At 35.9% G+C, this 23,659-nt stretch overlaps 2 protein-coding genes across 4 annotated transcripts; both read right to left on the reverse strand.

Moving 5' to 3' along the window:
• Window positions 1-469: 469 nt before the first annotated feature.
• LOC107827593 (acyl-acyl carrier protein thioesterase TE3, chloroplastic) lies at window positions 470-10,152 on the reverse strand. Its single transcript, XM_016654760.2, has 5 exons — window positions 9,773-10,152; window positions 8,920-9,020; window positions 2,309-2,418; window positions 1,005-1,100; window positions 470-893 (listed from the first exon to the last, which is right to left on the reverse strand). Exons 1-5 carry the CDS (start codon window positions 9,979-9,981, stop codon window positions 774-776), a joined length of 636 nt encoding a protein of 211 aa, XP_016510246.1. The 5' UTR covers window positions 9,982-10,152; the 3' UTR covers window positions 470-773.
• Window positions 10,153-11,180: 1,028 nt separating this feature from the next.
• On the reverse strand, window positions 11,181-22,805 carry LOC107816105 (uncharacterized). Of its 3 annotated transcripts, none has more exons than XR_012700290.1 (11): window positions 22,662-22,805; window positions 21,107-21,335; window positions 20,190-20,291; window positions 19,798-19,967; window positions 18,971-19,104; window positions 18,705-18,882; window positions 12,855-13,410; window positions 12,485-12,597; window positions 12,143-12,386; window positions 11,715-11,995; window positions 11,181-11,611 (listed from the first exon to the last, which is right to left on the reverse strand). XR_012700290.1 is itself a non-coding variant. In XM_075233360.1 (11 exons), the coding sequence occupies exons 1-10, from the start codon at window positions 22,715-22,717 to the stop codon at window positions 11,774-11,776; spliced, it is 2,004 nt and encodes a 667-aa protein (XP_075089461.1). In that variant the 5' UTR covers window positions 22,718-22,805; the 3' UTR covers window positions 11,181-11,618; window positions 11,750-11,773. The 3 variants fall into 3 exon arrangements, 1 of the variants encoding a protein (XP_075089461.1); XR_012700289.1 differs by having other exon boundaries at window positions 11,181-11,618; XM_075233360.1 differs by having other exon boundaries at window positions 11,181-11,618; window positions 11,750-11,995.
• Window positions 22,806-23,659: the final 854 nt, after the last annotated feature.

The following is a 23,659-nucleotide window of genomic DNA, read 5'->3' on the forward strand; positions in this document are numbered from 1 at the left end:
AGTGACATGTGAAAGACACTATAATTTGACATCTGACATTAGTGAGTATGACTACACGTGAATATTACTACTGGTATGTTATTTGTCTAGAATGTTTTTTTGACAGAATATTTTATTTTGTTATGTTCTGTGAGTTTTAATGTTGGCTTTCATATAGTCAATAACCACTTCCCTCCAAGTATATTGTCGCCCTTCTGGAATCTAAATATGTATATCGCGTTCCACAGGTTTTTCGAGAAGTGTTGATATACTTGTTCCACAGGTTTCGCTGTAGTCTGTTCCACTTTAACTGTTCCAAATTATTCTTAGTCTATTTGCTCTTTTTCAACGAAAGCTCATAGTATGTCCTTAATTGTTATTTTCTTAGCTTTGACTTGTTATGGGTCAATTTGATCATCAAAGTCAATGGGAAACTAAAAATTAGAACAAAGGGAGTTCAAAAACAAGAATGTACAGAATTTAGGTGATCTTGAGTAAACATTTCATCCTTATATCATACCAAAATATTGATGATTTGCGCAAGCATTTCATCCTAAAGTAGTTTAATTCACAACTAAAAGATAATAATTGGTCGGTTGACAACATTACAAGAGTCCTCCATAGATAATGAGAACTTCACATTAATTCCATCCACTATGCCTTCTCTCTAAAATAGAAGAGAAAAGGAATATATACATTGCAAAATATTTAAGGCCAGTATATAAAATAGAGCAAATTTGCACCTTGAAAAATCTTTGAGTGAAAGAACTCTCTGGATTTTGTAGATAAGCACATTATTTAGATGCCTCCTGGCGAAGGAACTGAACAAAGTTTGATCTGAACTCTGAAGGAATTCGGACAGGACGGTAATTTTTATTAAGCCACACTGCTGTTCCTGTTGCCTCCAATATAGGCTGGGAAAATTAACAAGATACATTAAGAAATGAGTAGTGTACAATTGCTTTGCTTTTTTGACCTTGAATTATTCATCAGTAGGTAGTAGTATGATAATAGAGCCAACTGACCTCTTGATCTGGAAGCTTGAAGATGAAGTGTTCGAAGAACAAACGAACAGCTGAAGAGTCTGATATTCTCACCTTCACGACGAATCTGTCTCCACTCTGAACCAGCAATGAAACAAATGATAACAGACAGGATAACATAACACAAAGTTTAAGCAGTTCTGTTCACATTTGAAGTCATACAGAGATTAAGCAGTTTTATTTTACCAGTTGAAGTCACATTTGAAGTAGTACGGTAATATTTTTTATCTAAAGAATTATATTCAGTTGCCAACACGAACAAATACATGAACCATTAACAGGACAAAGTTCCTAATCAGATAGAATGCCAGTCCATGACGAGGTAAATACTTAGATGCAGTACCACTATGCGTCTATGCCAAATGTCAAAGGTACTCCCCTCCGGTTATCTCCTCTTTCCCATTCTTCCGGTAACATTTGGAGTAAGAGTCAAAAGCTTTTGAATTCGACGAGAAGAATATCTTAGCAGGTCAAGATAAGCAAGGGATGAATAGGTTGGCAATTCAAATAAATTACAGTAGCGTCACCAAGTAAGCAGCTGCAAATGTTTGATTCAAAAGAAATACTAGAGGCAGTTGTTGGCTGCAGAAGTCTTTTCAACACACTCCTCATATATTAAAACAGCCCAGGGGTGCATTTAGATATATTTATATTCCAAGGTTGCCCCAGGCAAGTTTGAAGCCTAAGGCTCTTGGGAAATTAATGCAACACGACAATTTTAAAAGGAGTTTACAGATATTTGACCAAGTTATGATGCTGAGGCTTGTACAATCACAGTTCCTTAGGCTAATGAATAATATTTGAGCATTAGACAGAGACCCAAATAGATCAGAAGTTCTCCCTCCGTCGACCAAAAATGGTTTAGATAAAGGAGGAAAAAAAATGCTCCTACATCAACCAGAGTTACCGCCAATCAAACTTATTATAAGCTAATGTAACTGCTCCCATCCCAAGTAAATGACTCAGTCTGAGTCGTATAGAACACAAATGAAAATTGTCTGAATAGATTGTTAACTTAGAGCCAGATGATAATTATGTAAAATAATATTAATGTAAAATTGTAGAATAATCAATTGAAAGCATGTCAAATAAACCTTTCAATCTTCCTTCATTTGCACATGTATCCATAGTTCTACTATTCATATATATATATATATATGTGTGTGTGTGTGTGTGTGTGTGTGTGTGTGTGCCATAAAATTTAAATTTAGGACATGTTACCCAAGGTCTAAAATTTCTGGGTGCAAATATTTTAGTTTTTAATGATGTGTAGATGAGGGTCATACCCTTAGAGGTGCTAGATACTTAAGTGACAGCTCTGTTAGTGCTATTGCATCACCATTGCGTGCCACTGCATCAGCACTTACGCCAAGCCTTTCTAGAAGCTCATGCCGACCTGTTTCATTTATTGAAAATAAGTCATAACTATGAGGAAAGTTATTAAAAAGGATTGGTCATTGAGATGCCTTTGATACCCAGTATTATGTAATATCAGAGGTAGGTAGATAGGTCCATATACAGAATAACAACAAATTTAAATGAGAAAGACTAGTATTCCTAGAAAAAGGGAAAAATATATGGAGGAAAAGACTCATTTTGAAATTGATAACAACTGCTACTCCTTTTTCCTTGATCAGTTGTAATTAATGACTACTTTCCCTATCGTGGATGAGGAGCTGGAAAGAGTGACTAGTTATAAGAGTTGGGAGAGCTACAACAACTGTCAAATGAACCAGATTCTCTAAATGACCCCACGTGACACAGGGAACTTCTCTGTAAAGTCCAGTTATGAGGTCCTGTGGCTACAGGGACAGCACAATCCTTTCCGCCATCACCAAAACCAATGCCCAAGAAACTGTAGCATGGTTCAGCTGGATCTTGCACATGATGCAGTCCTAACTTAACACAAATTGCAGAATAGGGGAATGATGTTTCCTGGAAGACATTAACTCAGCAACGAGGAGGCAGAAGACGCAAATTATCTGTTTCTACACTGCTCAATGGCCTCACAGCTGTGGCACTCCTAAGCATCTTTAACATGCATTGGAGAATGCCAAGAATAGTGAAGAAGCTACTTTATTATAGGACAGCAAAAGAAGTGGCAAAGGACAAGAATATGTGACATAGTACCAGTTTGCATCTGGTAGGGGCTATGGATACACAGGAGTAGAGAGTTTTCCTGAGCAAATCAGAACTCAATTACAAGCTTAAATTTGTATCTTTTCTCATTTTGTTTTGGTGTAGAAATGATGTAAAAAAATGATAGAATTCCTCAGTTTTCTCAGTAGATAGTACTGAGGAAGCTGAGGTTTGGTACCACACAATGTAGATATGCAGCACTAGCCTAGTGCTAATTTCTGAAGCAATAAAATAAACTTACCTATCAGAAAAACCATGAATTATGGTATCTTATATAGTGGATTTCTTTCTACTTTAGAAGGGTACAGTGATGCAAACTGGATCTCTGATTCAGATGAGACAAAATCCACTAGTGGTTATGTATTCACCCTTGGTGGTGGTGCAATATCGTGGAAATCAGGTAAACAGACGATCATAGGTAAACAGACGATCATTGCTAGATCGACAATGGAATCAAAGTTTGTAGCTATGGAGTTCGCTGGTTCAGAGGCTAAATGGCTAAGAAACTTCTTAGCTAATATTCCTTTAATAAAGGACGTATTGCCTCCTATGTCTATGCATTATGATTGTCAAGCGACAATAGCAATTGCAAAGAATAAATGTTATAATTGGAAAAGTAGATACATGAAATTGAGATATGATGTCATACAACAATTGTTAAGAGATGGAATAATTTCCATCAACTATGTGAAGTCAGAGATAAATTTGGCCGATCCTTTGACTAAACCTGTGGGAAGAAAATTTATTCTTCAAACCTCGAGGGAGATAGGGTTAAGGCCGATAGTTGTCAATAAGGATGGTAACCCAACCTATGTGATTGAAGATCCCATGCAGCAGGTTCATATGGGTAATAACAAGTCAACATTAACACTAAAACACTAAAAGAGAGTGCTTAACTGCTACTAATTGAGAGGATGAGTTATAACTCTTAATGAATACATTTGATGAATTCACCTATATGAGAATGGAGTGGGGCCGCTCCTATGAGATTTTGGCCTAGTCTCTAGAGATCTCATGAATTACTAGGCACGGGTTGAACAACAAAATTATGAGAGGCAAAATGTTATTGATAAAATCTCTGACTTACAATAAGAATTATTGGTTCATAGAAATATTATATTTCATAGTAATTTTGTGAGTCAAGCTTTATCGGTCTAAGTTTGGTTCATATTCTAGAAGACACCAAACCTATTGCATTTGGACCATACAAATCCAACAAGTCTTACTCTTATATTCCTAAAATCTTTTGTAATATGTGGGGGATTGTTGTTGATAATTACTACATCACAAAAGATTATTTGGAAATTTTACAAGTCCTATTGCATGAAGCTTTGTGGCCAAATACTCTTAGAAGATTGGTGCATGGCAAAAAATTTACAAGTGGAAAGAAAACTACATGCACTCTTGGACAAATGGCAAAGCTTACAACACTTTTGGAGTTATCAACAATAGTTATTACCTTTTGGAGTTCCAAGATATGGTCTCCATATGATCTTATATTATTATTTGCCTCTGTCAAGGACAAAATTCTAGCAAGGTGACTCTGGGTTCTCTCTTGTAAGTTCTAGCCGAATAACTAAAATGTGAATATTTTTCTTTTTATTGTTCTTTCTTGAGAGGAACGCCCTGATAATATACTAAAAGTCCGAACAAGTAACTGTTCAATTATTTTTGGGAGCATTTTTGAAAGATTTAATTTCATCACCAGGCCGAGGGTCTATTGGAAACAACCTCTCTACCTTCACTAGGTAGAGTAAGGTTTGCGTATATACACTACCCTCCCAGATCCCACCTGTAGGAATATACTGAGTGTGTTGTTGTTAATTTCATCACCTGCAAATTCCAGTACAGTTTGTCAGTCAATCTAAAATTCATGCGCCAAAAGTTGTACAGTGTTATATACTTCTTTTCTTTTCTTTTCTTTTCTTTTCTTGTTTTCCTTGTTTTTCTTTATTTCCGTCGTTCTGAGCCGAGGGTCTATCGGAAACAGCCTCTCTGTCCTACCGGGGCAAGGGTAAGGTCTGCGTACACATTACCCTCCCCAGACCCCACCATGTGGGATTTTACTGGGTAGTTGTTGTTGTTGTGAGTCAAACACTAAGCTAACGAATGGAAAATTACAATAATATATAAGATAGTGTATTAAATAAGTAGCTAGTGGGCCAATTACACATTACAAATTGAGAATTAAAAGTAAGTGACTTTATTTATTATTTAAAAGGTTAACAACTGGGCAAAACCCACCATTTTTAATATTCTCATGTCAAGATTTATCTTAAGAATCGGGTACACTAAGGTTATATTTGATAAGGGAAAAAAAAGAATTCAACGGAGAGGCCTCAGGATATCGTTGGTAACGTGAATGAGCTAGCCTAAGGAATTTATTGTGTCAGGTATGAAAGTTTAACTTTGGTTAATTACAAGCTGCTGTAATTCTTTTGTAAAGAATTATAATGATGGCAATAATAAATTATGATGTTACGATTGGAAGTAATAATTAGATAATAATTATATTGTAATGATTATGCAATGCTTAAGGAATTAAAGATAGGTTTGATTTTATAATTTGAGAAGAAAAGTTGCGGCTTCTGCTACTACACAGTGTTCGTTTCTTTTATGGTAATTAGACAAGTCAACTGGGGCTTTAAGCGCAAAGCGCAACTAAAGTGTGGGTTTTAATAAAAAAAGGCGCAGCTAAGGAAAAAGTAAAAATACATATGTAATATTACAAAACAGAAACAAATTCATTCCTAATATTTTCCTTAACAATTAATACACTTATTTACCGATAATATTTATTGTTTAGTACTGCTCGTTTCAAGATAGAACTCATGGGAAATGAGGGGTACGCCTTAGTGCCTTGCCTAGACAAAAACGCAGCTTAAGAGAGGCGAAGCGCCCTCACTGAGCTTCTTTGGGCTTCAGGGCTTAAGTGCGCCTTAAATGAGCCTTTGACAACACTGCCTGATAACAATTTTGTTTCTCACTTCTTTAAATTAGGGGACATCATAATTTGCTAATGATTGGACAAATAATTATAACAATGATTATGTAAGGATGGGATTTAAGAATTGGTTGAAAAATCTTGATCAACTTACTGTTTCGGCTTTTACTAGTTTAAGTAGGAGAGGTGATCATTAAGCCATGATAGGAAGTAATCATGTGGCAATAATATTACAAATATTTTTTTAAGAATCAAGTATAAGCCAACGTTATGGCTTCTGAAGCCACTATTTGGCAATTTTGCATGCTAAAGTGCTTCTTTTGACATTCAATTGTATACAGATATTTATTGATTAGACTGGGGATTGACTTTGATTTTGACTTGTCCTAAAATTGTGGAAATTATTCACCAAGACTAATTAGGATGTGTTATTCAATATTTTGGATAGATTGAGGCCATTGGAGGCCGTTTGGTTGGTGTTCTAGACGTTGCAAGGTTGGAAAACTTCTTGTTAACGAAATAAGTGAGACTTTAAGTTTTGATGTTAGCTTTTCAAATCCTGCTTTTAAATTATGTTTCGTCTGCATGGTCCACGTATTGGGACGAGCATGTGCTTGGCAGAATCGGTGGTCTTTGTCTAGCCGTGAATATTTAAAATGCTGCAATTATTTAATGATTGATTTGTTGTGTGGTGTGGCTTCATGCCATGGCGTTGGAGCATTGAATATTATTTCTTCGCTGCCATAATATACTTGGGGCATTAGGTATGCCACCGCGATAGAATTGGAACATAGTGTACGCTGTCGTAGACTTGTTAGGGTGTTTGGTTAATTTTCCTCCACCGCCGAATGTGAATTTGCTATCATGGCTTACTGATTACATCTCCTAATTAAAAATTAGTAAAAGCCGAAACAGTAAATTCAAATAGATTTTCCAACCAATTTCTAAATCTCATCCTTATATAATAATTACTATAATTATTTGTCCAATTATTAGCAAATTATTATATCCCTAATTTAAAGGAGTGAAAATCAAAATTGTTATCAGCAATAAAAATGCTTCATAGCAAATTCTATAATCATTCCATATTAATTCATCAATCATGGCATAATTATTACCTATACAATTATTCTATTCCTAATCATTCTCATTATCATTACTAAATCATTGGAGTCAATCATTATGGGTCACAAATTACCATAACAGAACTAGCAGAAGCCGTAACTTTTCTTCTCAAATTGTAATCAAACATATCTTTAATTCCTTAATCATTGCACAACTATTACAATATAATTATTATTTAATAATTACTTCCAATCATTACAACATCATTAATTCATTATTGTCATCGTTATAATTCTTTCACAAAAGAATTACAACAACCTGTAATTAACCAAAGTTAACTTTCATAACTAACACTATAAATTCCTTAGGCTAGCTCTTTCACGTTACCAACAATATCCCGAGGCCTCACCGTTTGATTCCTTTTTTTTCTTTATCAAATGTAACCATAGTATAATTCCTAAGATAAATCTGACATGAGGATATTAAAAAGGATGGGCTTAGCCCACTTGTTAACCTTTTAAATAATAACTAAAGTTACTTACCTCTAATTCTCAATTTGTAATATGTAATTGGTCCACTAGCCACTTATTTAATACACTATCTTATATATTATAATAAATTTTCTTCCACTTAGTGTTTGACCCAATAATTATAAATAAAATTAATTATCCAATCTCATAATTAATAAGTATATATAAAAAATTGGGTTATTACATACACTAGCCCCAATATTGGAATTTACCATAAGAAACTATCTTCAGCAGTTAGTTTAAATTAGTTTTCTTATTGAGCTAGTTTAAATCCTTTAAAGTAATGATTTTGACACAGATAAAGAGTTATGCTAAATCCTTAGAAGTAATGATCTTGACAAAAAACTTTGATTAAAAAATTTGAGTTTGCACTTCCCGTTTTCCCACGTCATTTTTCCCACGAAAACGAAAAGAGTTAGTGGAGCAAAGCAAAGAAGTAATCAACAACAGTGGAGGAACTAGCAACATGTGATATAAATTTATGGAAAAACCATAAAATTTATATTGGTTAAGTAAGATTCTCAATCAGTATAGACACATCACGCATAATAGTTCTTATTACATTGGAAAGACTTGAATTTGTGATAAACCTTGGTTAAGCATCACAGGTAAAGATCCATGACAATTACGTCACAACATTTTGAATAGACATGTCATTAGATTAATTAAACTGACCTCCTTTTCAATATGAGATATAATTTACAATTGAGCAAAATTCTGGCAAATAACAGTTGCAGCAACCAAGTGCGTATAGAGACGATTTTTCTTAAGTTCACATACAAAGTGCATATAGGCTGTTATCCTTAAATGCAGTATGTGTAAAGCATAAGATTCAAACAGTTGTTAACCACAAAATTCCCTTTGATCTTGGGATTCAACAATATTATACTAATAAGCAGAGCAAAGCAAATCATATTCCTTATTCAAATTTTAGATAACATAATCTCAAGTTATTGAGAGAGAAAACAAATTCCATAATCAAGGCTAACAGATGAGCTAACTATACGTTCACAAAAAGTATCATAGAACAGATATAAAAGATCCTTTTCCATTAATTTCAACTAACACCAGTTACCGATAGAGTTTTCTCCCTTGATCAGAATTTTCCTTTTTAATTAAAGAAAAAGCACAGGTATAATCTTTGTTTGATGAATGATAGCACATAATTAATATGCTAGGAGTAAATCACTTAAGTGTAGATTGAAACAGAAAACCTTACAATGTTGGCAATAACTTGCATAAATAGCATTGTTTACAACACCATACTGATCCAATTCATAGTCCCGGACTTTGAGTTCAATCTCATGGAATTCACTCATTCTGCAAAGCAAAGAGCATACTGTAAGCTCATAATCAGTAGAAAAAGATTGACTATGTCAAAGAGCAAATTGAAAACATCAATTCTTGCTGAAATTTAATTAAATTACAGAAAGGTAAATCCAAAATAATGCTCGACTAATAAAGATCAAAGATTCTCCTGATTCTCTTCCAAAATAGCTTTTTTCCAGAAATCTGAAGGGAAAAATATATTAAAATTGAATCAGTGAGTTGTCCTCCATTATAGAAGTTGGATAAGTCATAAACCCCTTATACCGATGGAGAAAACATAGTTCTAAATTCAATCTAGCCAATCAATCAACTATATCTCAAATCCAAACTAGTTGAAACCCACTACATAAGCCCTTGGTAAACAAAAATATGTATATATACCACATGTTAAATCCTCTTGGCTTCTTCATATGTTCAATTTTTTATATTTTGACACCCATTAATGAAAATCTTGTGTATGATTTCATCAGCACATTTATCAGTAAAATCATGCTTAAGTGGTATTATCACTTTAACTTTTAACTGCCAAGGTTAAATTGCTTGGTTTGGTGTACACACCGCACTAAGTCACACATGCCAATAAATTCAGTGTTGAGAGAATTTAACATAATTAGACTTATTTTATATCGATCTTCAACCTAACAACCCTCATCATTTAACCAAGCATGAATGCAACTATGTTGTCACATAGGATGAGTTTGAATAGAAGCTACAGTAATTTTTGGAAGAAAAAAAAAACATACCCTTGGCCACCTTTGAGATCAAATGCATGAGCTGAGAAACTCCTCAATTTACTGCGCGATGACTGTAAACGCTGAACCGGGAGTTGCCGGTGGGAGATGACCGGAAAAGTAGACGGTGGCCGATGATAATTTGGCCTTATTGGGTTCGCAATTGAGGTGGGTGTTGTCTGTACAATGCGTATCAAAGGGGAAACTAGGGTTTGCGACATTTTTTGTCGCCAAAACTCGGCGATAACTGCGATGATGGCGAAGAATTGCAGAGGTGCAAAAGAATAGACGAAGATTGGAAACGACGGGGGAAATTTATTTTAGGTTGTTAAGCGTTAAGGTTTATGCAACGGCTAAAAGGACTTTTCCTGTCTGCCGCTGTTTTAGAGCACGTGTTAGGCTCGTCACCTGGAGTGTTAAAACAAGTAAAGCTCAAAATTTTTCTGTTTTTTGTTTTTTTAAGAATTTTTGTTTTCTTCTTCTGCGTTTGGTATGACAGAAGCATTTACCATCAAAAATATTTTATGTTCTATTGAACATATTATTTGGTCGGTGAATGAAAAATATTTTCCAGAAAAAAACATATATTAAATTAAATTTACTTCCTCCGTTTTAATTTATGACTGTGCATGAAATTTAAGAAAAAATGAATATTTTTTAAAATTTGTGGTCATAAACAAATCAAAAAGGGCCCCAAAATATTTGTGTGATTATAAAAGATAAAAATAGCACGGTATAGCCAGTTTACGGACTGATCATTCAAAAATAGCCAGCGTTTACAAAGTCAATGAAACATAACCATTATTTTGCTGCAACAGATACCGGTCCAGCATAATATATTGGAGTTCGGTGCACCTGTGTATGAACTCCAGCATATTATGCTGGACCGGTATACTTTGCTGACTCCAGTATATTATACTGGACAATTATACTTGCTGGAACTCCAGTATATTATGCTGGAGTCCTAGTGTACTTATGTTGGAGTTCCAGCATACTTATCCTGGAACTCCAGTATAATATGCTAGAGTTCAAGCATACTTATGCTGGAACTCCAGTATAATATACTGGCGTATTTTCCGGGTTTTGAACAGTGTTTTTGCTCAGATTTATCTTTACATAAAATATGACTAAATTTTGATTACTTTTGAAACTGGGCTATTTTTGAACGACCAGTTGTAAATCTGGCTATTTTGGAATTTCTCCCTTATAAAAGTTCTTCATTAACGGTAGAATTGTAAGCTTGAACTAAATTGTTTCCAAATTTAGAAAGCGGTCATTCTTTTATGAACGAACCAAAAAGAAAATACTTCACGTGAACTGGGACGGAAGGAGTAATAATGATATCAAAACTTTTGAGTACTATATGAATAGCAGTAATACTTACTTGAATAGTTATGATATCACGAACACATCCATGATATAACTTGAAAACTATATATTATACAGACACAAGAAATAATTTCAGAGTCTGTGATTTAAGCATAGTGAACTCTGCTCACTGCTTTCAGATTACATCCATAAAAGTAAAATAAATCAATTAAAGTTCTACAAAGGGTGCAGGGAGCGCTAAATAATCATTCAACCTCAATCTTCTTGCAGTCACAAATGTACTCTACAACTGTAAGAGAGTTCCTTTTACCAACACTGTCTATGTAATCTCATTCTCGTAGATCAAAGGAAACATTAGAGAGAGGGAAGGGTTGGCTTGTGTCAAATTTCAAACATGGAGGTATCAAATTTCACCGTATTTCTGACTTTATACACGAGGTGTGTGTAAACTGTAGTAGTATTATATTTAACTTTCCTGACAAGTCGTTCCAATTTTTGTGCCTGATCATTGGATTGTCTTCACTGTTCCCTGCGATCACACATGATCAATACTGAATGAAATTTTCCAGAAGTGATCAAACTAAGAGAACGAACCAACACAAAACGCACGGAAAAAAAATTTGACCTGATATAAACTTAAATGAAAGGGAAGGGATATACCCCGACTATGGAATCCCTCCAATATTATGAATCAGGTAACTTTTCCACAAATTCAACTGGCACGATGGGTATAGAGTCCCACCACTCCTTTAATCTCCGATCTACTTTCTCATCTTGCATGTATTTCCCAATCTTTGATGTCGCCACAAAGAGGCACAATGTCAAAGCCATAAGGATAAACTTGAAAGGAACCACCGCTAATATTACAGCTGCACCAACCATTGCCACCATTACCAAATCTGCATGCTGTAACCACCCATCAAAAATTAGTAAAGGATCCAGGTCATCTGTTACGACAAAGTTTAGGAAAGAATTACAAAAGATGAGTCCATTAACATTTTCGCTATATCTCGAGAAATTTCCTAAACGAATATCAGCTAGAACAGTTGGTACCTTTGGAGCCTTTGAAACCAATATGGACCAGATTTTCAGTAGTATTACGTTCATGCTCTGAACCAAGTCATAGACATTTCTTAGTCCGTGTTGTGCTGACACTATGCTTTCCATCGTTGTCTGATCAGATCCAGTATAGATAACTATTTTATTCGCCTTTTCTACTATCCTTCTTTGTCTTGCCCATAGCATTGTACCAACCGTCCCCAATAAGAGAGCTGCTATTGCTTTGCCAACACACTCTCTATATTTGCAAACATCCGATCCATTAGTCTTTTCCAGATTTTTCAGTCCAGTTTCTTCAACTAAGATAAATAATATAGAAGGAATTAAAATACTTACGTGTAAATAACTAGAAGCGCAGTCAACATAGCAATGGAACTACATAATGGTCTCTCCCATGAAAACACCTCTTGAAGATAAGGAACTAACCTCCCAAATGGTTTGAGAAGACCCTAAATAGTAAAGATTAAAATATATATAAAAAGGACATTTCGTTAGGCTATTTTGAAACAATGCATCAGCCTAGTGTAAATGCATATTCAGAAAATCTTCAATTAATATAAGGTGATACGAAGTTCTAACTATGGTTCTCAAGCTTCAGTACTGGTTATGAATACCTGTTTTTTCTCTCTTTCACCTTCCCTAAATTTATAATTATATAGGAGACATGATATGCATGCATTTTCTTGAATCAACCGGCAGCACTTACCATAAGAACCTGGACACTGTTCCCCATTCCTTCCCCTTTGAGCTCCTCAACAGTAGCTTTGGCCTTTTCAATTTCCTTTGCTTCCTCTCTTGCTTGATCAATAGCACTCTCCAATGATGAGACGCTGTCATTTTGGACTGGGAGGCGGCTGTTGTCGTCGATTTCTTTTGCCGCTTCACTTGGAACCAGTGACAGGGAGATATTCAGGCTTCTCAAGATTGAGCTAGCACTACATGAGTGTCCAGTGTCAGCTTTCTTCAAACTCGCGGCAAGCTCTTCAAGCACATAGTCTCCCTTTGGCAACTCATCGAGCAAATCAAAAATTAAAAAATTCTTGGGAACGGGTGGCGAGATCCTAAGCATTTCTCTAGCTGCATGAAGCCTTATAATCCCTAGTACTGTTCTTGCGTGCATCTCCCGTGATCCTGAAGGTGAATCAACCTTAAACTTCCGTAAAAACCGATGTAAAAATATAACCTCCTTTATTAGAGCAAGCCAGTGGTCTCGCCTTGTTGAGCTTGTCATTTCTGGGAATTCCAGGACAACCGATTCTTCCCTAAATTTTGACAAATAAGCCAAAGTAAATTCTCATTCTACTATTGACATCATTTGCACAAACATGGTTCTTGAAGCTGTTGAAGTTGTCAAACTCCCACATCTGTTGGGGGGAAAAATTGTTGGAATTTTTCCCTTATAAAAGGAGGCCTAATGTTTAGGTTTTAAATACACCTCTCATTTCCCTTCTTATCTTCTTAAGACATTTGTATCTTCTCTTTAGTATTATTTCACTTGTATTTTTGGAGTGGAATAAAATATTGGTTGTATCCGAGAAAGTAAGCAAAATTGGTCGAACCTCGTAAATTCTGGTGTTCCTTTTATTGTTGCTTTATTGTCTTATTTATTATTTGGTGGCTGTCATAATTTTTGGTATAGTAGTTGTGACTCATTCACACTATATACATTTGGCTTCTGCAACAATTGGTATCAGAGTCAAGGTACTGTCTAAGTATGCTCTGTGGTTGCAGCATAGTCTCATCTTCCATATCAGAAAAGATTTATCTTGGTAACTGAGTCAAGGTTCTGTCTGAGTATGCTCTGTGGTTGCAGCTTAGTCTGATCTTCCACACCATAAAGGAAATAATCTTGATTTGTGTCGTCAGCTATTAAATAATATTTGTGTCAAAGATGGGAGACAATAAACAAGAAGAATCTACATCAAGTGTCAATAATACGTCATCATTGGCATCTTCGCTTATGACAAGAATTGTGTCAAATGCGAAATTTGCGGTAGAAATTTTTGACGGGTCAGGACATTTTGAGATGTGGCAAGGTGAGGTTCTAGATGTCCTTTTTCATCAAGGGCTAGATCTTACCATTGAAGAAAAAAGACCAGATGTTATTGGAGAAGAAAATTGGAGAATTATCAACCATGTTGCTTGCGGTACCATTCGATCCTACCTTGCTAGAGAGCAGAAATATCCATACACAAAGGAAACTTCTGCAAGTAAATTATGGAAAGCACTAGAGGATAAATTTTTGAAGAAAAACAGTCAAAATAAATTGTACATGAAGAAGAGGCTGTTTCGCTTCACCTATGTTCCTGGTACCACAATGAACGAACATATCACCAGTTTCAATAAGTTGGTCACAGGTTTGCAAAATATGGATGCAACTTTTGATGATGGTGACTTGGCCTTGATGTTGTTGGGGTCACTTCCTGATGAGTACGAGCACCTTGAAACTACTCTACTCCATGTGAATGACGAAATTTCTCTCAGAGAAGTTTGTTCGGCTTTGTACAGCTATGAACAAAGAAAGGGAGAAAAACAAAAGGGCGGAGGAGGAGAAGCACTGGTTGTGAGGGGTCGTCCTCAAAATCAAATGAGGACAAAGAAGGGAAGATCCAAGTCAAGATCTAGACCCAGCAAAGATAAATGTGTCTTTTGTCGAGAAAGGGGACACTAGAAGAAAGACTGTCCGAAGTTGAAGAATAAGGCCAAACATAACAATGGAAAGACCATTATGAATTCAAATGTAGTTGTTGTGATGATTCAGACCTCTCATTAGTTACAACAGAGCCATCAACATCAGCAGACATATGGCTGATGGACTCGGCTTGTAGCTATCATATGTGTCCCAACATGGACTGGTTCGTGGATTTTCAAGAATGAAAATATGGAGTCATCCACACAGCGGATAACAGCCCTCTTACCTCATATGGCATTGGTTCAATACGATTAAGGAACCATGATGAAATGATCAGAACATTAACAGATGTTCGATATGTACCGGATTTGAAGAAGAATCTCATCTCTGTGGGAGCCCTAGAATCAAAAGGGTTCAAAATCATTGCAGAAAATGGAGTGATGAGAGCATGCTCTGGTGCACTAGTGGTAATGAAGGTCAATCGGAAGAACAATAACATGTACCGTTATCGCGGTAGTACAGTTATTGGGACAGCGACAGTAACATCCAGTAACGAAAAAGAGGCAGAAGCAACCAGGCTATGGCACATGCGCTTGGGACATGCTGGAGGTAAATCCTTGAAAACTTTATCAGATCAAAGATTGTTAAAAGGAGTAAAGGCTTGCAACATGGAGTTTTGTGAGCATTGTGTCAAAAGGAAACAGACAAGGGTTAAATTTGGTACAACAATCCATAATACTAAAGGTATTTTGGATTATGTACACTCTGATGTTTGGAGTCCTTCCAAAACACCTTCATTGGGTGGGAAACACTATTTTGTAACCTTTGTTGATCATTTTTCCCGAAGAGTGTGGGTGTATACAATAAAGAGCAAAGATGAAGTGTTGTGAATTTTTCTCAAATGGAAAATGATAGTGGAGAATCAAACAGGCAGGAGGATCAAGTGTATTCGCACAAACAATGGAGGTGAATACAAAAATGATCATTTTAATAAGGTCTCTGAAAATAATGGCGTCGTCCGACACTTCACTGTCAGACATACACCACAACAGAATGGAGTGGCAGAACGTATGAACCGGACCTTGCTGGAGAAGGTACGGTGTATGTTGTCCAATGCTAGCTTAGGCAAAGAATTTTGGGCTGAGGCAATTACATATGCATACCACCTTATTAATCGTCTACCATATGTTGCTATTGATGGCAAGACACCATTTGAAAAATGGTATGGAAAGCCTGCTGTAGATTATGACTCTTTGCACGTGTTTGGCTCAACTGCATATTATCATGTGACAGAGTCAAAATTGGATCCAAGAGCAAAGAAGGCTATTTTTATGGGAATTACTTCTGGAGTCAAAGGATATCGCGTATGGTGTCCTATGACAAAGAAAGTAATATTCAGCAGGGATGTTACCTTTGATGAATCTGCTATGGTAAATAAGGTAACAGAAGATACCAAACAAAATGAAGGTGCTTCTAAGCAGGTGGAGTTTGAGGGAAAATTTATTTTTCCTACACAAGAAGCAGAGGAGGAAACAAATGAAGATTATCCTCTGGAAGGAGAGCCAGTAGAGGAGATTCCAACTCAGGAACCTCAACAACAACTTGAATCAATAGCAACCAGCAGGCCAAAAAGGACAATAACGAAACCTGTTCGTCTCATAGAGACGGTTGCTTGTGCAACCTCAATTGTAGCTGATGATGTTCCTACCACTTATAAAGACGCAATCCAAAGTTCAGAAGAAGATAAGTGGAGGATTGCCATGAATGATGAAATACAGTCCCTTCATCAGAATCATACATGGAGATTGGCCAATCTCCCGAAGGGAAAGAAAGCAATTGGATGCAAATGGGTATTTGCAAAGAAAGAAGGATTTCCTAACCAAGAAGATGTTCGCTACAAAGCAAGATTGGTGGCCAAAGGATATGCTCAAAAGGAGGAAATTGATTACAATGAAGTGTTTTCTCCCGTTGTAAAACATTCCTCCATTAGAATTATGTTGGCTTTGGTAGCACAATTGGATTTGGAACTAGTTCAGATGGATGTAAAAACTGTGTTTTTACATGGAAACTTGGAGGAGGAAATCTACATGACTCAGCCAGAAGGATTCAAAGTTGCTGGAAAAGAAAATATGGTGTGCAAAATTGAAAAATCGTTGTACGGATTGAAACAATCTTCTAGACAATGGTACAAGCGATTTGACAAGTTTATGTTGAAGCAAGGGTACAAGAGAAGCAAATACGATCATTGTGTGTATTTGCGCAAGCTTAAAGATGGTTCCTTTATATATCTTATCCTATATGTTGATGATATGTTGATAGCTTCCAAGAATTCGGAAGAAATTGATAAGTTGAAGACTCAACTGAAGGAGTTCGAGATGAAGGATCTGGGTGAGGCAAAGAAAATTCTTGGTATGGAGATAATAAGAGATAAACGTTCAAAGAAACTCTGTTTATCTCAGAAAGAATATTTGAAAAGAGTACTACAACGTTTTGGCATAGATGAGAAGACTAAGCCAGTTAGTACTCCACTTGCTCCATATTTTAAGCTAAGTACTACTATGTCGCCAAAGGATGAAGCTGAACGAGAGTATATGTCAAAGGTACCATACACAAATGCTGTTGGTAGCTTGATGTATGCAATGGTCTGTACGAGGCCTGACATTTCACAAGCTGTTGGAGTTATTAGCAGATATATGCATAATCCCGGAAAGGAGCATTGGCAAGCTGTGAAGTGGATTCTACGGTATATTCATAATACTGTAGATGTTGGGTTAGTTTTTAAGCAGGAAGACAATCAGTCTGTAGTTGGATATTGTGACTCAGATTTTGCGGGTGATTTAGACAAACGAAGATCAACTACTGGTTATGTGTTTACTTTTGCAAAGGCACCAGTTAGTTGGAAGTCTACTTTGCAGTCAACAGTTGCTTTGTCTACAACAGAGGCAGAGTATATGGCTATTACAGCGGCTGTGAAGGAAGCAATTTGGCTTCAAGGATTGCTAAAGGAGCTTGGTGTTGAACAAAAAGGTATCACAATTTTTGTGATAGTCAAAGTGCTATTCAATTAGCGAAGAACCAAGTTTATCATGCAAGGACGAAGCACATTGATGTTCGGTATCATTTCGTACGAGAAATCATAGAAGAAGGTGGAGTCACGGTGAAGAAAATTCATACTACAGAGAATCCTGCTGACATGCTGACAAAAGTGGTGACTGCAGTCAAGTTTCAACATTGTTTGGATTTGATCAACATTGTTGAACACTGAAGATTGAAGATGAAGACACAACCAAAATTTGTTATTAAGAGAAAATTGAAGATGTAGAATTTTGCCAAGGTGGAGATTTGTTGAAGTTGTCAAACTCCCACATCGGTTGGGGAAAAAAATTGTTGGGATTTTTCCCTTATAAAAGGAGGCCTAATGTTTAGGATTTAAATACACCTCTCATTTGCCTTCTTATCTTCTTAAGGCATTTGTATCTTCTCTCTTTAGTATTATTTCACTTGTATTTTTGGAGTGGAATAAAATATTGGTTGTGTCCGAGGAAGTAGGCAAAATTGGCCGAACCTCGTAAATTCTGATGTTCCTTTTATTGTTGCTTTATTGTCTTATTTATTATTTGGTGGCTGTCATAATTTTTGGTATAGTAGTTGTGACTCATTCACACTATATACATTTGGCTTCCGCAACAGAAGCAATATAAACATACACAATTTAGCAAATATACAAGCTCCTAACAAATTGTGAAATACCCCACATTAAATCAGTATATTACAATCAAAACTAGCCTTCTTGCAGAAATCCGTGAAGTAGGTTTAAAATAAATAATGCCAAGTCAATGTTATCCATACTAACCTGAAGGAAGTGCAGAGTGCATAGAATTTAAGCCTTAAAAACATGTTATAGGATGCTGAGAAAATACTTACAATTCAGAAGATTCATAAAATATGGCCTTGTCAAAAAGCGGAGCACCCCATGGACCTGTAGCAGCAGGTTTGATACTCTGCTCGAAGTCTTCTGAAAGATTGAGCTTAATAGCATCTTTATAAGAGATGACTCCAGATTCCTCAAAGTAAAGGGCATAGTTTGTTAGTGTCAGCCTACCTACAAATAGAAGTAACTTAGGGAATATAGTAATCTTTGAAATCCTAGTTCACATAGCAACGCAAAACAAGAAGAAAGGCAAGAGTACCAGGCCAACTTGCCCCTCCAATATGGCGCACTACTCTCTGTGAACTTGCAGTTCCTTCTACGTGTAGTATAACCTCGTCATCTGCCATGTCCACACCGGTTGGAGTTTCTTGCTTTTGCAAATGCTTTATGCACCTATTGCAAGTCCGCAGACACAAGAAATTGCAACAAGAATGATGAGACCTAGAGAAACAATTTCAGAAACATGACATTTTTCTGCTAGAAGAAATATTCTCCATTTTCGGGTTGCTTTTGTTATAAATTTGCATTTTAAGCAACAGCATCATCACACGACCTCCCCGCCCCCTCCCCAATAAAAGCGAAAAAAGAAGAAAAAATGAATTCAGGTGGATAACCTAAATTCTCTTGAAACTGAGATAAATAACTCTTCTTGATCCTAGCAAGTAAGAACTTTTGGAAATATCTTCTTCGCTAGAAATTCCTTCATGACGGTAGAATTCTAAAGTACACTTCTTATCTCAAAATCCATTCTTGGAACTAGAGGCGGATCCAGGATTTAAATCATATGGGTTCAATTTTAATGTTTTTTACATTGAACCCATTATATTATTAAAGTTATGGGTTCATATCTACTATTTTTGCAATTTTAGTGAATTTTTACATACAAATTTTGACTCCGCGTTGAAAGTTATGGGTTCAGTTGAACCCGTACGTTATACACTACATCCGCCTCTGCTTGGAACCAGCGATATTGTACCTATTGCGTCCTTTTAATTTGTCATTGGTTGTGAGTCCATTTTGGAATTACAGCTTCACCAGAATACTGTACCAAGTAATAGAGGGAGAGCAAGGATCTAGGACAATTACTTTATGATCTCCTTCAAGAATAAGTTATAAGCCGGAAAATGCAATCGATTTTCTGTAGGCGCTGTCAGAGTCTCGAAAGTGAATCTTCCATTAACAACATCAGCTACTAAATGTACAATTGTCGACAGCCACAAGAAAGCATCCTCTCCAGCACTTGGTTTATGGCTAACCTGCGAACCCAATCACTTTCAGTTAGGATAGTAAAATGCAGTGAAAGAAAACTAATAACGTCCAAGCTTCCATCTAAGTATGTTATCATCATAAGTTGAGTGGTAACATTGTACTACTACACACACAAGCAACCAAAGAGAAATATGTAAAGCATCAATTACTTGTTCCAATTTGCTAATGTAACAAAGCACAGGTCTAACTCAAGGATCCAGATTTCTTACAAGGAACGGCAAGATATCCGAGTAGAACAAAGGGATGTCATCTTGTTCCTGAGGCATCTCAGAGACCACCTTTTCGTTTTCTTTCTCGTTCGCCAACGACTCCTGTAGTATTTAGAAAAGACATGTAATATAAGGTGCAGATCATGTCAAGATAAAGCATACATCAAACTTCTAACTAGAGTTCCAACTGTAACAATGAAAAAGCTTCTATCTGGCTTGATTTAATATTCTAGTACATAATCAACAAAGCTTTTTGATCGGCTAAAAGCATGACACTTGTAACATTTAATGCAGAATATAAATACTAATGTCTGGTAGGGGACCCTGGAGCAATGGTAAAGTTGTCTTTGTGTGACCTATAGGACACGGGTTCGAGTCGTGGAACCAGCCACCAATGCTTACATTAGTATGCGGCCCTTCCTCGGATCCTGCATGAACGTGGGATGCCTTGTGCACCGAGCTATCCTTTTATAAATACTAATATTTCCGTAGGACGGGCTTGAGATGATTCATTTTCAAACCAATTATGTCTTACTCAATAATATTCAAATTTACTCTGTACTTAAATAGTAGTGTGCAGTTAATGTTTTATTTCCCCTCGAGTATTCCAAAAAGATTCACCAAAATAATTACCTACAGAATCCAACCTGGAGGAATTATTGGGATGCAAGCTTTTTAATTGAGACAACACAAAATTAAAAAAAACGAAGTTAGAACCATTCATTCTGACTCATCTTCAAATTCAACAAATATTAGGACTTCCGCTACAGCTGACAAGGAATTATCAAAAAAAAGAAAAAAAAAAGAACTCTCATTGATTCAAACAAACAAATGATGTGATTAAATCAGGAAGCATAAAACACGTGAAGACTGTAAATAAGAGAAAGCTAATGGGTAAAAAAGCTAAGGACATTAACTCCATGTATCTCTTCTTCTGCTGAAGTAGGCATTTCCCATGCCAGCATCATATCAAAAGTGAAACGGATAAAAGAACCATCGTCGATCGTCTCTTCTAATTCACTGCACATATCAATGAGGGCTTTGGAACAGCAAAACTCCACTAACTTCCTCGAATATCCCTCCATTTCAGGCTCCCATCCAGCCTCAAATTCATGTACTATTTTATCCACGGAGGTGTCCAACTTCCTGACAGGAAATATCTATTACTAATAACTTGCAGAAAATTCACACTAGGTGAAGTGAGTTTTCACAATTTTGTATGCAGCTGCGTAGAGTTCAAATCAAAGCAGAGCTGATTACATAACCAGAATAATTTGTTGTGGCACAATCAGGGGCAGAGTTAGAAGCCCGACTACGGGTTCGGCCGCACCCAGTAGCTTTTGCTCAAACATTGTATTTGTGTTAAAAAAATTATATTAAATACGTATAAATATAAAATTTAAAACCCAGTTATTAGCAGTTGAAGTCGTCATTTTAAAATCCAGAACTCATAAATTTGAAATCCGGGCTCCGTCTCTGAGCAGTGGGCACAATGAAAGCCAAAAGTTAAGAAACAACAAGGACAACTCTTTTGCTCTCATCATAATCAAGCACCAGAATTGTATCAATCTAACCTTAACTATGGGTGTTCAGATTTTCCACAAGTAGATAATTGAGCTTTGCTTAGTCGTTCAAATAAAAAACCAAGCTAAACAGCAAGGCCAGACAAAAATTACAAGGAAAAAGCAACCAAACAGGACAGCCTAAAAGGAAACCAACACAGTTTTAAGCCAAGTTTCATAGAGGAAAAAAAAATCCCAAATATTCAGGTATCTGGCAGTTTATTCGTTGAAAAAATCCGCTAACAAATAAAATAAATGTTCATATATTTCAACTGAACTTGTTGAATCTGCAAGAGGAAGGACTAAACTATTCTTCACAAAATTGAAGATTAAATGAGTTGAGCATGATATTCGGGGGTGAAATTTGCTCAATTGATAGATTTTCATTTGTTTTCTTTCACATTATATTGGCAGTGAATAAGACTTCTCTAGTTCCAGATGGTTGTTCAACCTTGTCAGTAGGTACCGAATTTGAAGGTTACGGGTTCTGATCTTATGACTGAGCCTAGCTCATTGTAGTTAATGACTTCAAAGTTTTATTATAATATGCTCTAGGCATTCATTGAATTAGCTGCTAGTGTAACACCACTTAAAATGTATCCAAATTCAAGAACATAATAAGGTAGGTTAGTGTCTTGCTTTAGATTGTATAAAAAAAATTACTTATCTTTTTAGAAATAATTTTTTATCTTTAAATTTTAGATAGCTTTTACATATTTTCGCTCACAAATTTCAAAAGTCTTCTTCTTAAACTTCATATTCAATTAAAGTACGTCACCTAAAATAAAATAAAATAAAATAGGAGGAGTAAGATATAAGTCAACTAATATTTTAATTCATATTATATAATGAATCGACTTCGTATATATATATATATTTCAGCACTAACTGAGAGAGAGAGAACACTAACTGGGCACATCTACAAATGACGTCGTTGGCAATAGAGGAAAGATGCTTCATTTCCATTGAATTTAATGGCAGCTTCCTAATTCAGTCCGGTAGTTATAATTGAGCTTTGAGACTCCTTTTTTTTTCCCCGTTAGAACTGTATTCAGCCTAGCATTTCAAAAACAAAAGGAGGAAAGGGAAAAAGACAAAAGAAAAGGGTAAGAGGAAAGGGAACGTGCGACACGTGTCCAACATGCAGTGAACAAACCGTGGAGAGTTAAACCGGCAGTCTCTTTTGTTTCAACCATAGTTCAGTTCACTGTTGCCTTTTACTTTTTTTCTTGTTTAATTCAAACAGATTTTTAATAGCAACCAATTAGCTTATACTTACTCTTAAAGAAAAAGGATTAGCATAATTTTTAAACTCTCTTGTCAAGCAATAGTCAATTAGATTTGCTTGCCGCTTAATTTAAATAAGAGAAATATCAAAATTTATTTTTAATAAAAAACGACAATCCTTTAAAATACTCCAAATTCTGTAAAAAAAAAAAAAAAAAATCAATTTAGGAGTTACAAGATTGCACACTATTTTGGACGTCACATTTAACTATACAATCAGGCGAGAGCAAAACATAAACCCATAATTTCAGCCTTGACACAACCTCGAAAAACTGAAGAAGCTGCATCTACAAATTAAACTAACTTGCTAAAACACACACAACCTAAAGTAAAGTAAGGAAGACAACTGCATCTATATTGCATTTCTAGATTCAGGTGGAGGCTTTGACTAAGAAGAGCTCACAACCCGAGTGGAAACACTCACAAACCTCCTAACTTCTTTTCAGCCATGAGAATCTCTATACCATTTACTTAAAATATAGCGCATAAGTAAAAGAAAGTACTTTATCATTCCACACAAACTTCTTTTTCATTGCTTGAATTTTCCGAAAAACTGCACAAGTATGTCGAGCCTCCCACTTTGATATAATGATAATGGACTAAAGATAATAATTTTAGAAT

This window comes from Nicotiana tabacum, chromosome 16 (genome assembly GCF_000715075.1).
Source record: "Nicotiana tabacum cultivar K326 chromosome 16, ASM71507v2, whole genome shotgun sequence".
In the NCBI taxonomy this organism is placed as follows: Eukaryota; Viridiplantae; Streptophyta; class Magnoliopsida; order Solanales; family Solanaceae; genus Nicotiana; species Nicotiana tabacum.

Bases quoted from the DNA above. Each gene is read 5' to 3' on its own strand.
- LOC107827593 (XM_016654760.2), bottom strand. From the start codon at position 9,981: ATGTCGCAAACCCTAGTTTCCCCTTTGATACGCATTGTACAGACAACA. The intron at 9,021-9,772 runs GTATGTTTTTTT...TTTGCTTTGCAG, and splicing joins GATCTCAAAGGTGGCCAAGG to AATGAGTGAATTCCATGAGA. The intron at 2,419-8,919 runs GTAAGGTTTTCT...TAAATGAAACAG, and splicing joins TGCAAGTTATTGCCAACATT to GTCGGCATGAGCTTCTAGAA.
- LOC107816105 (XM_075233360.1), bottom strand. From the start codon at position 22,717: ATGGAAATGAAGCATCTTTCCTCTATTGCCAACGACGTCATTTGTAGA. The intron at 19,105-19,797 runs GTAATTGTCCTA...GACTTGCAATAG, and splicing joins TTCTTGAAGGAGATCATAAA to GTGCATAAAGCATTTGCAAA. The intron at 12,598-12,854 runs GTAAGTGCTGCC...TTTACTATTTAG, and splicing joins ACAGTGTCCAGGTTCTTATG to GGTCTTCTCAAACCATTTGG.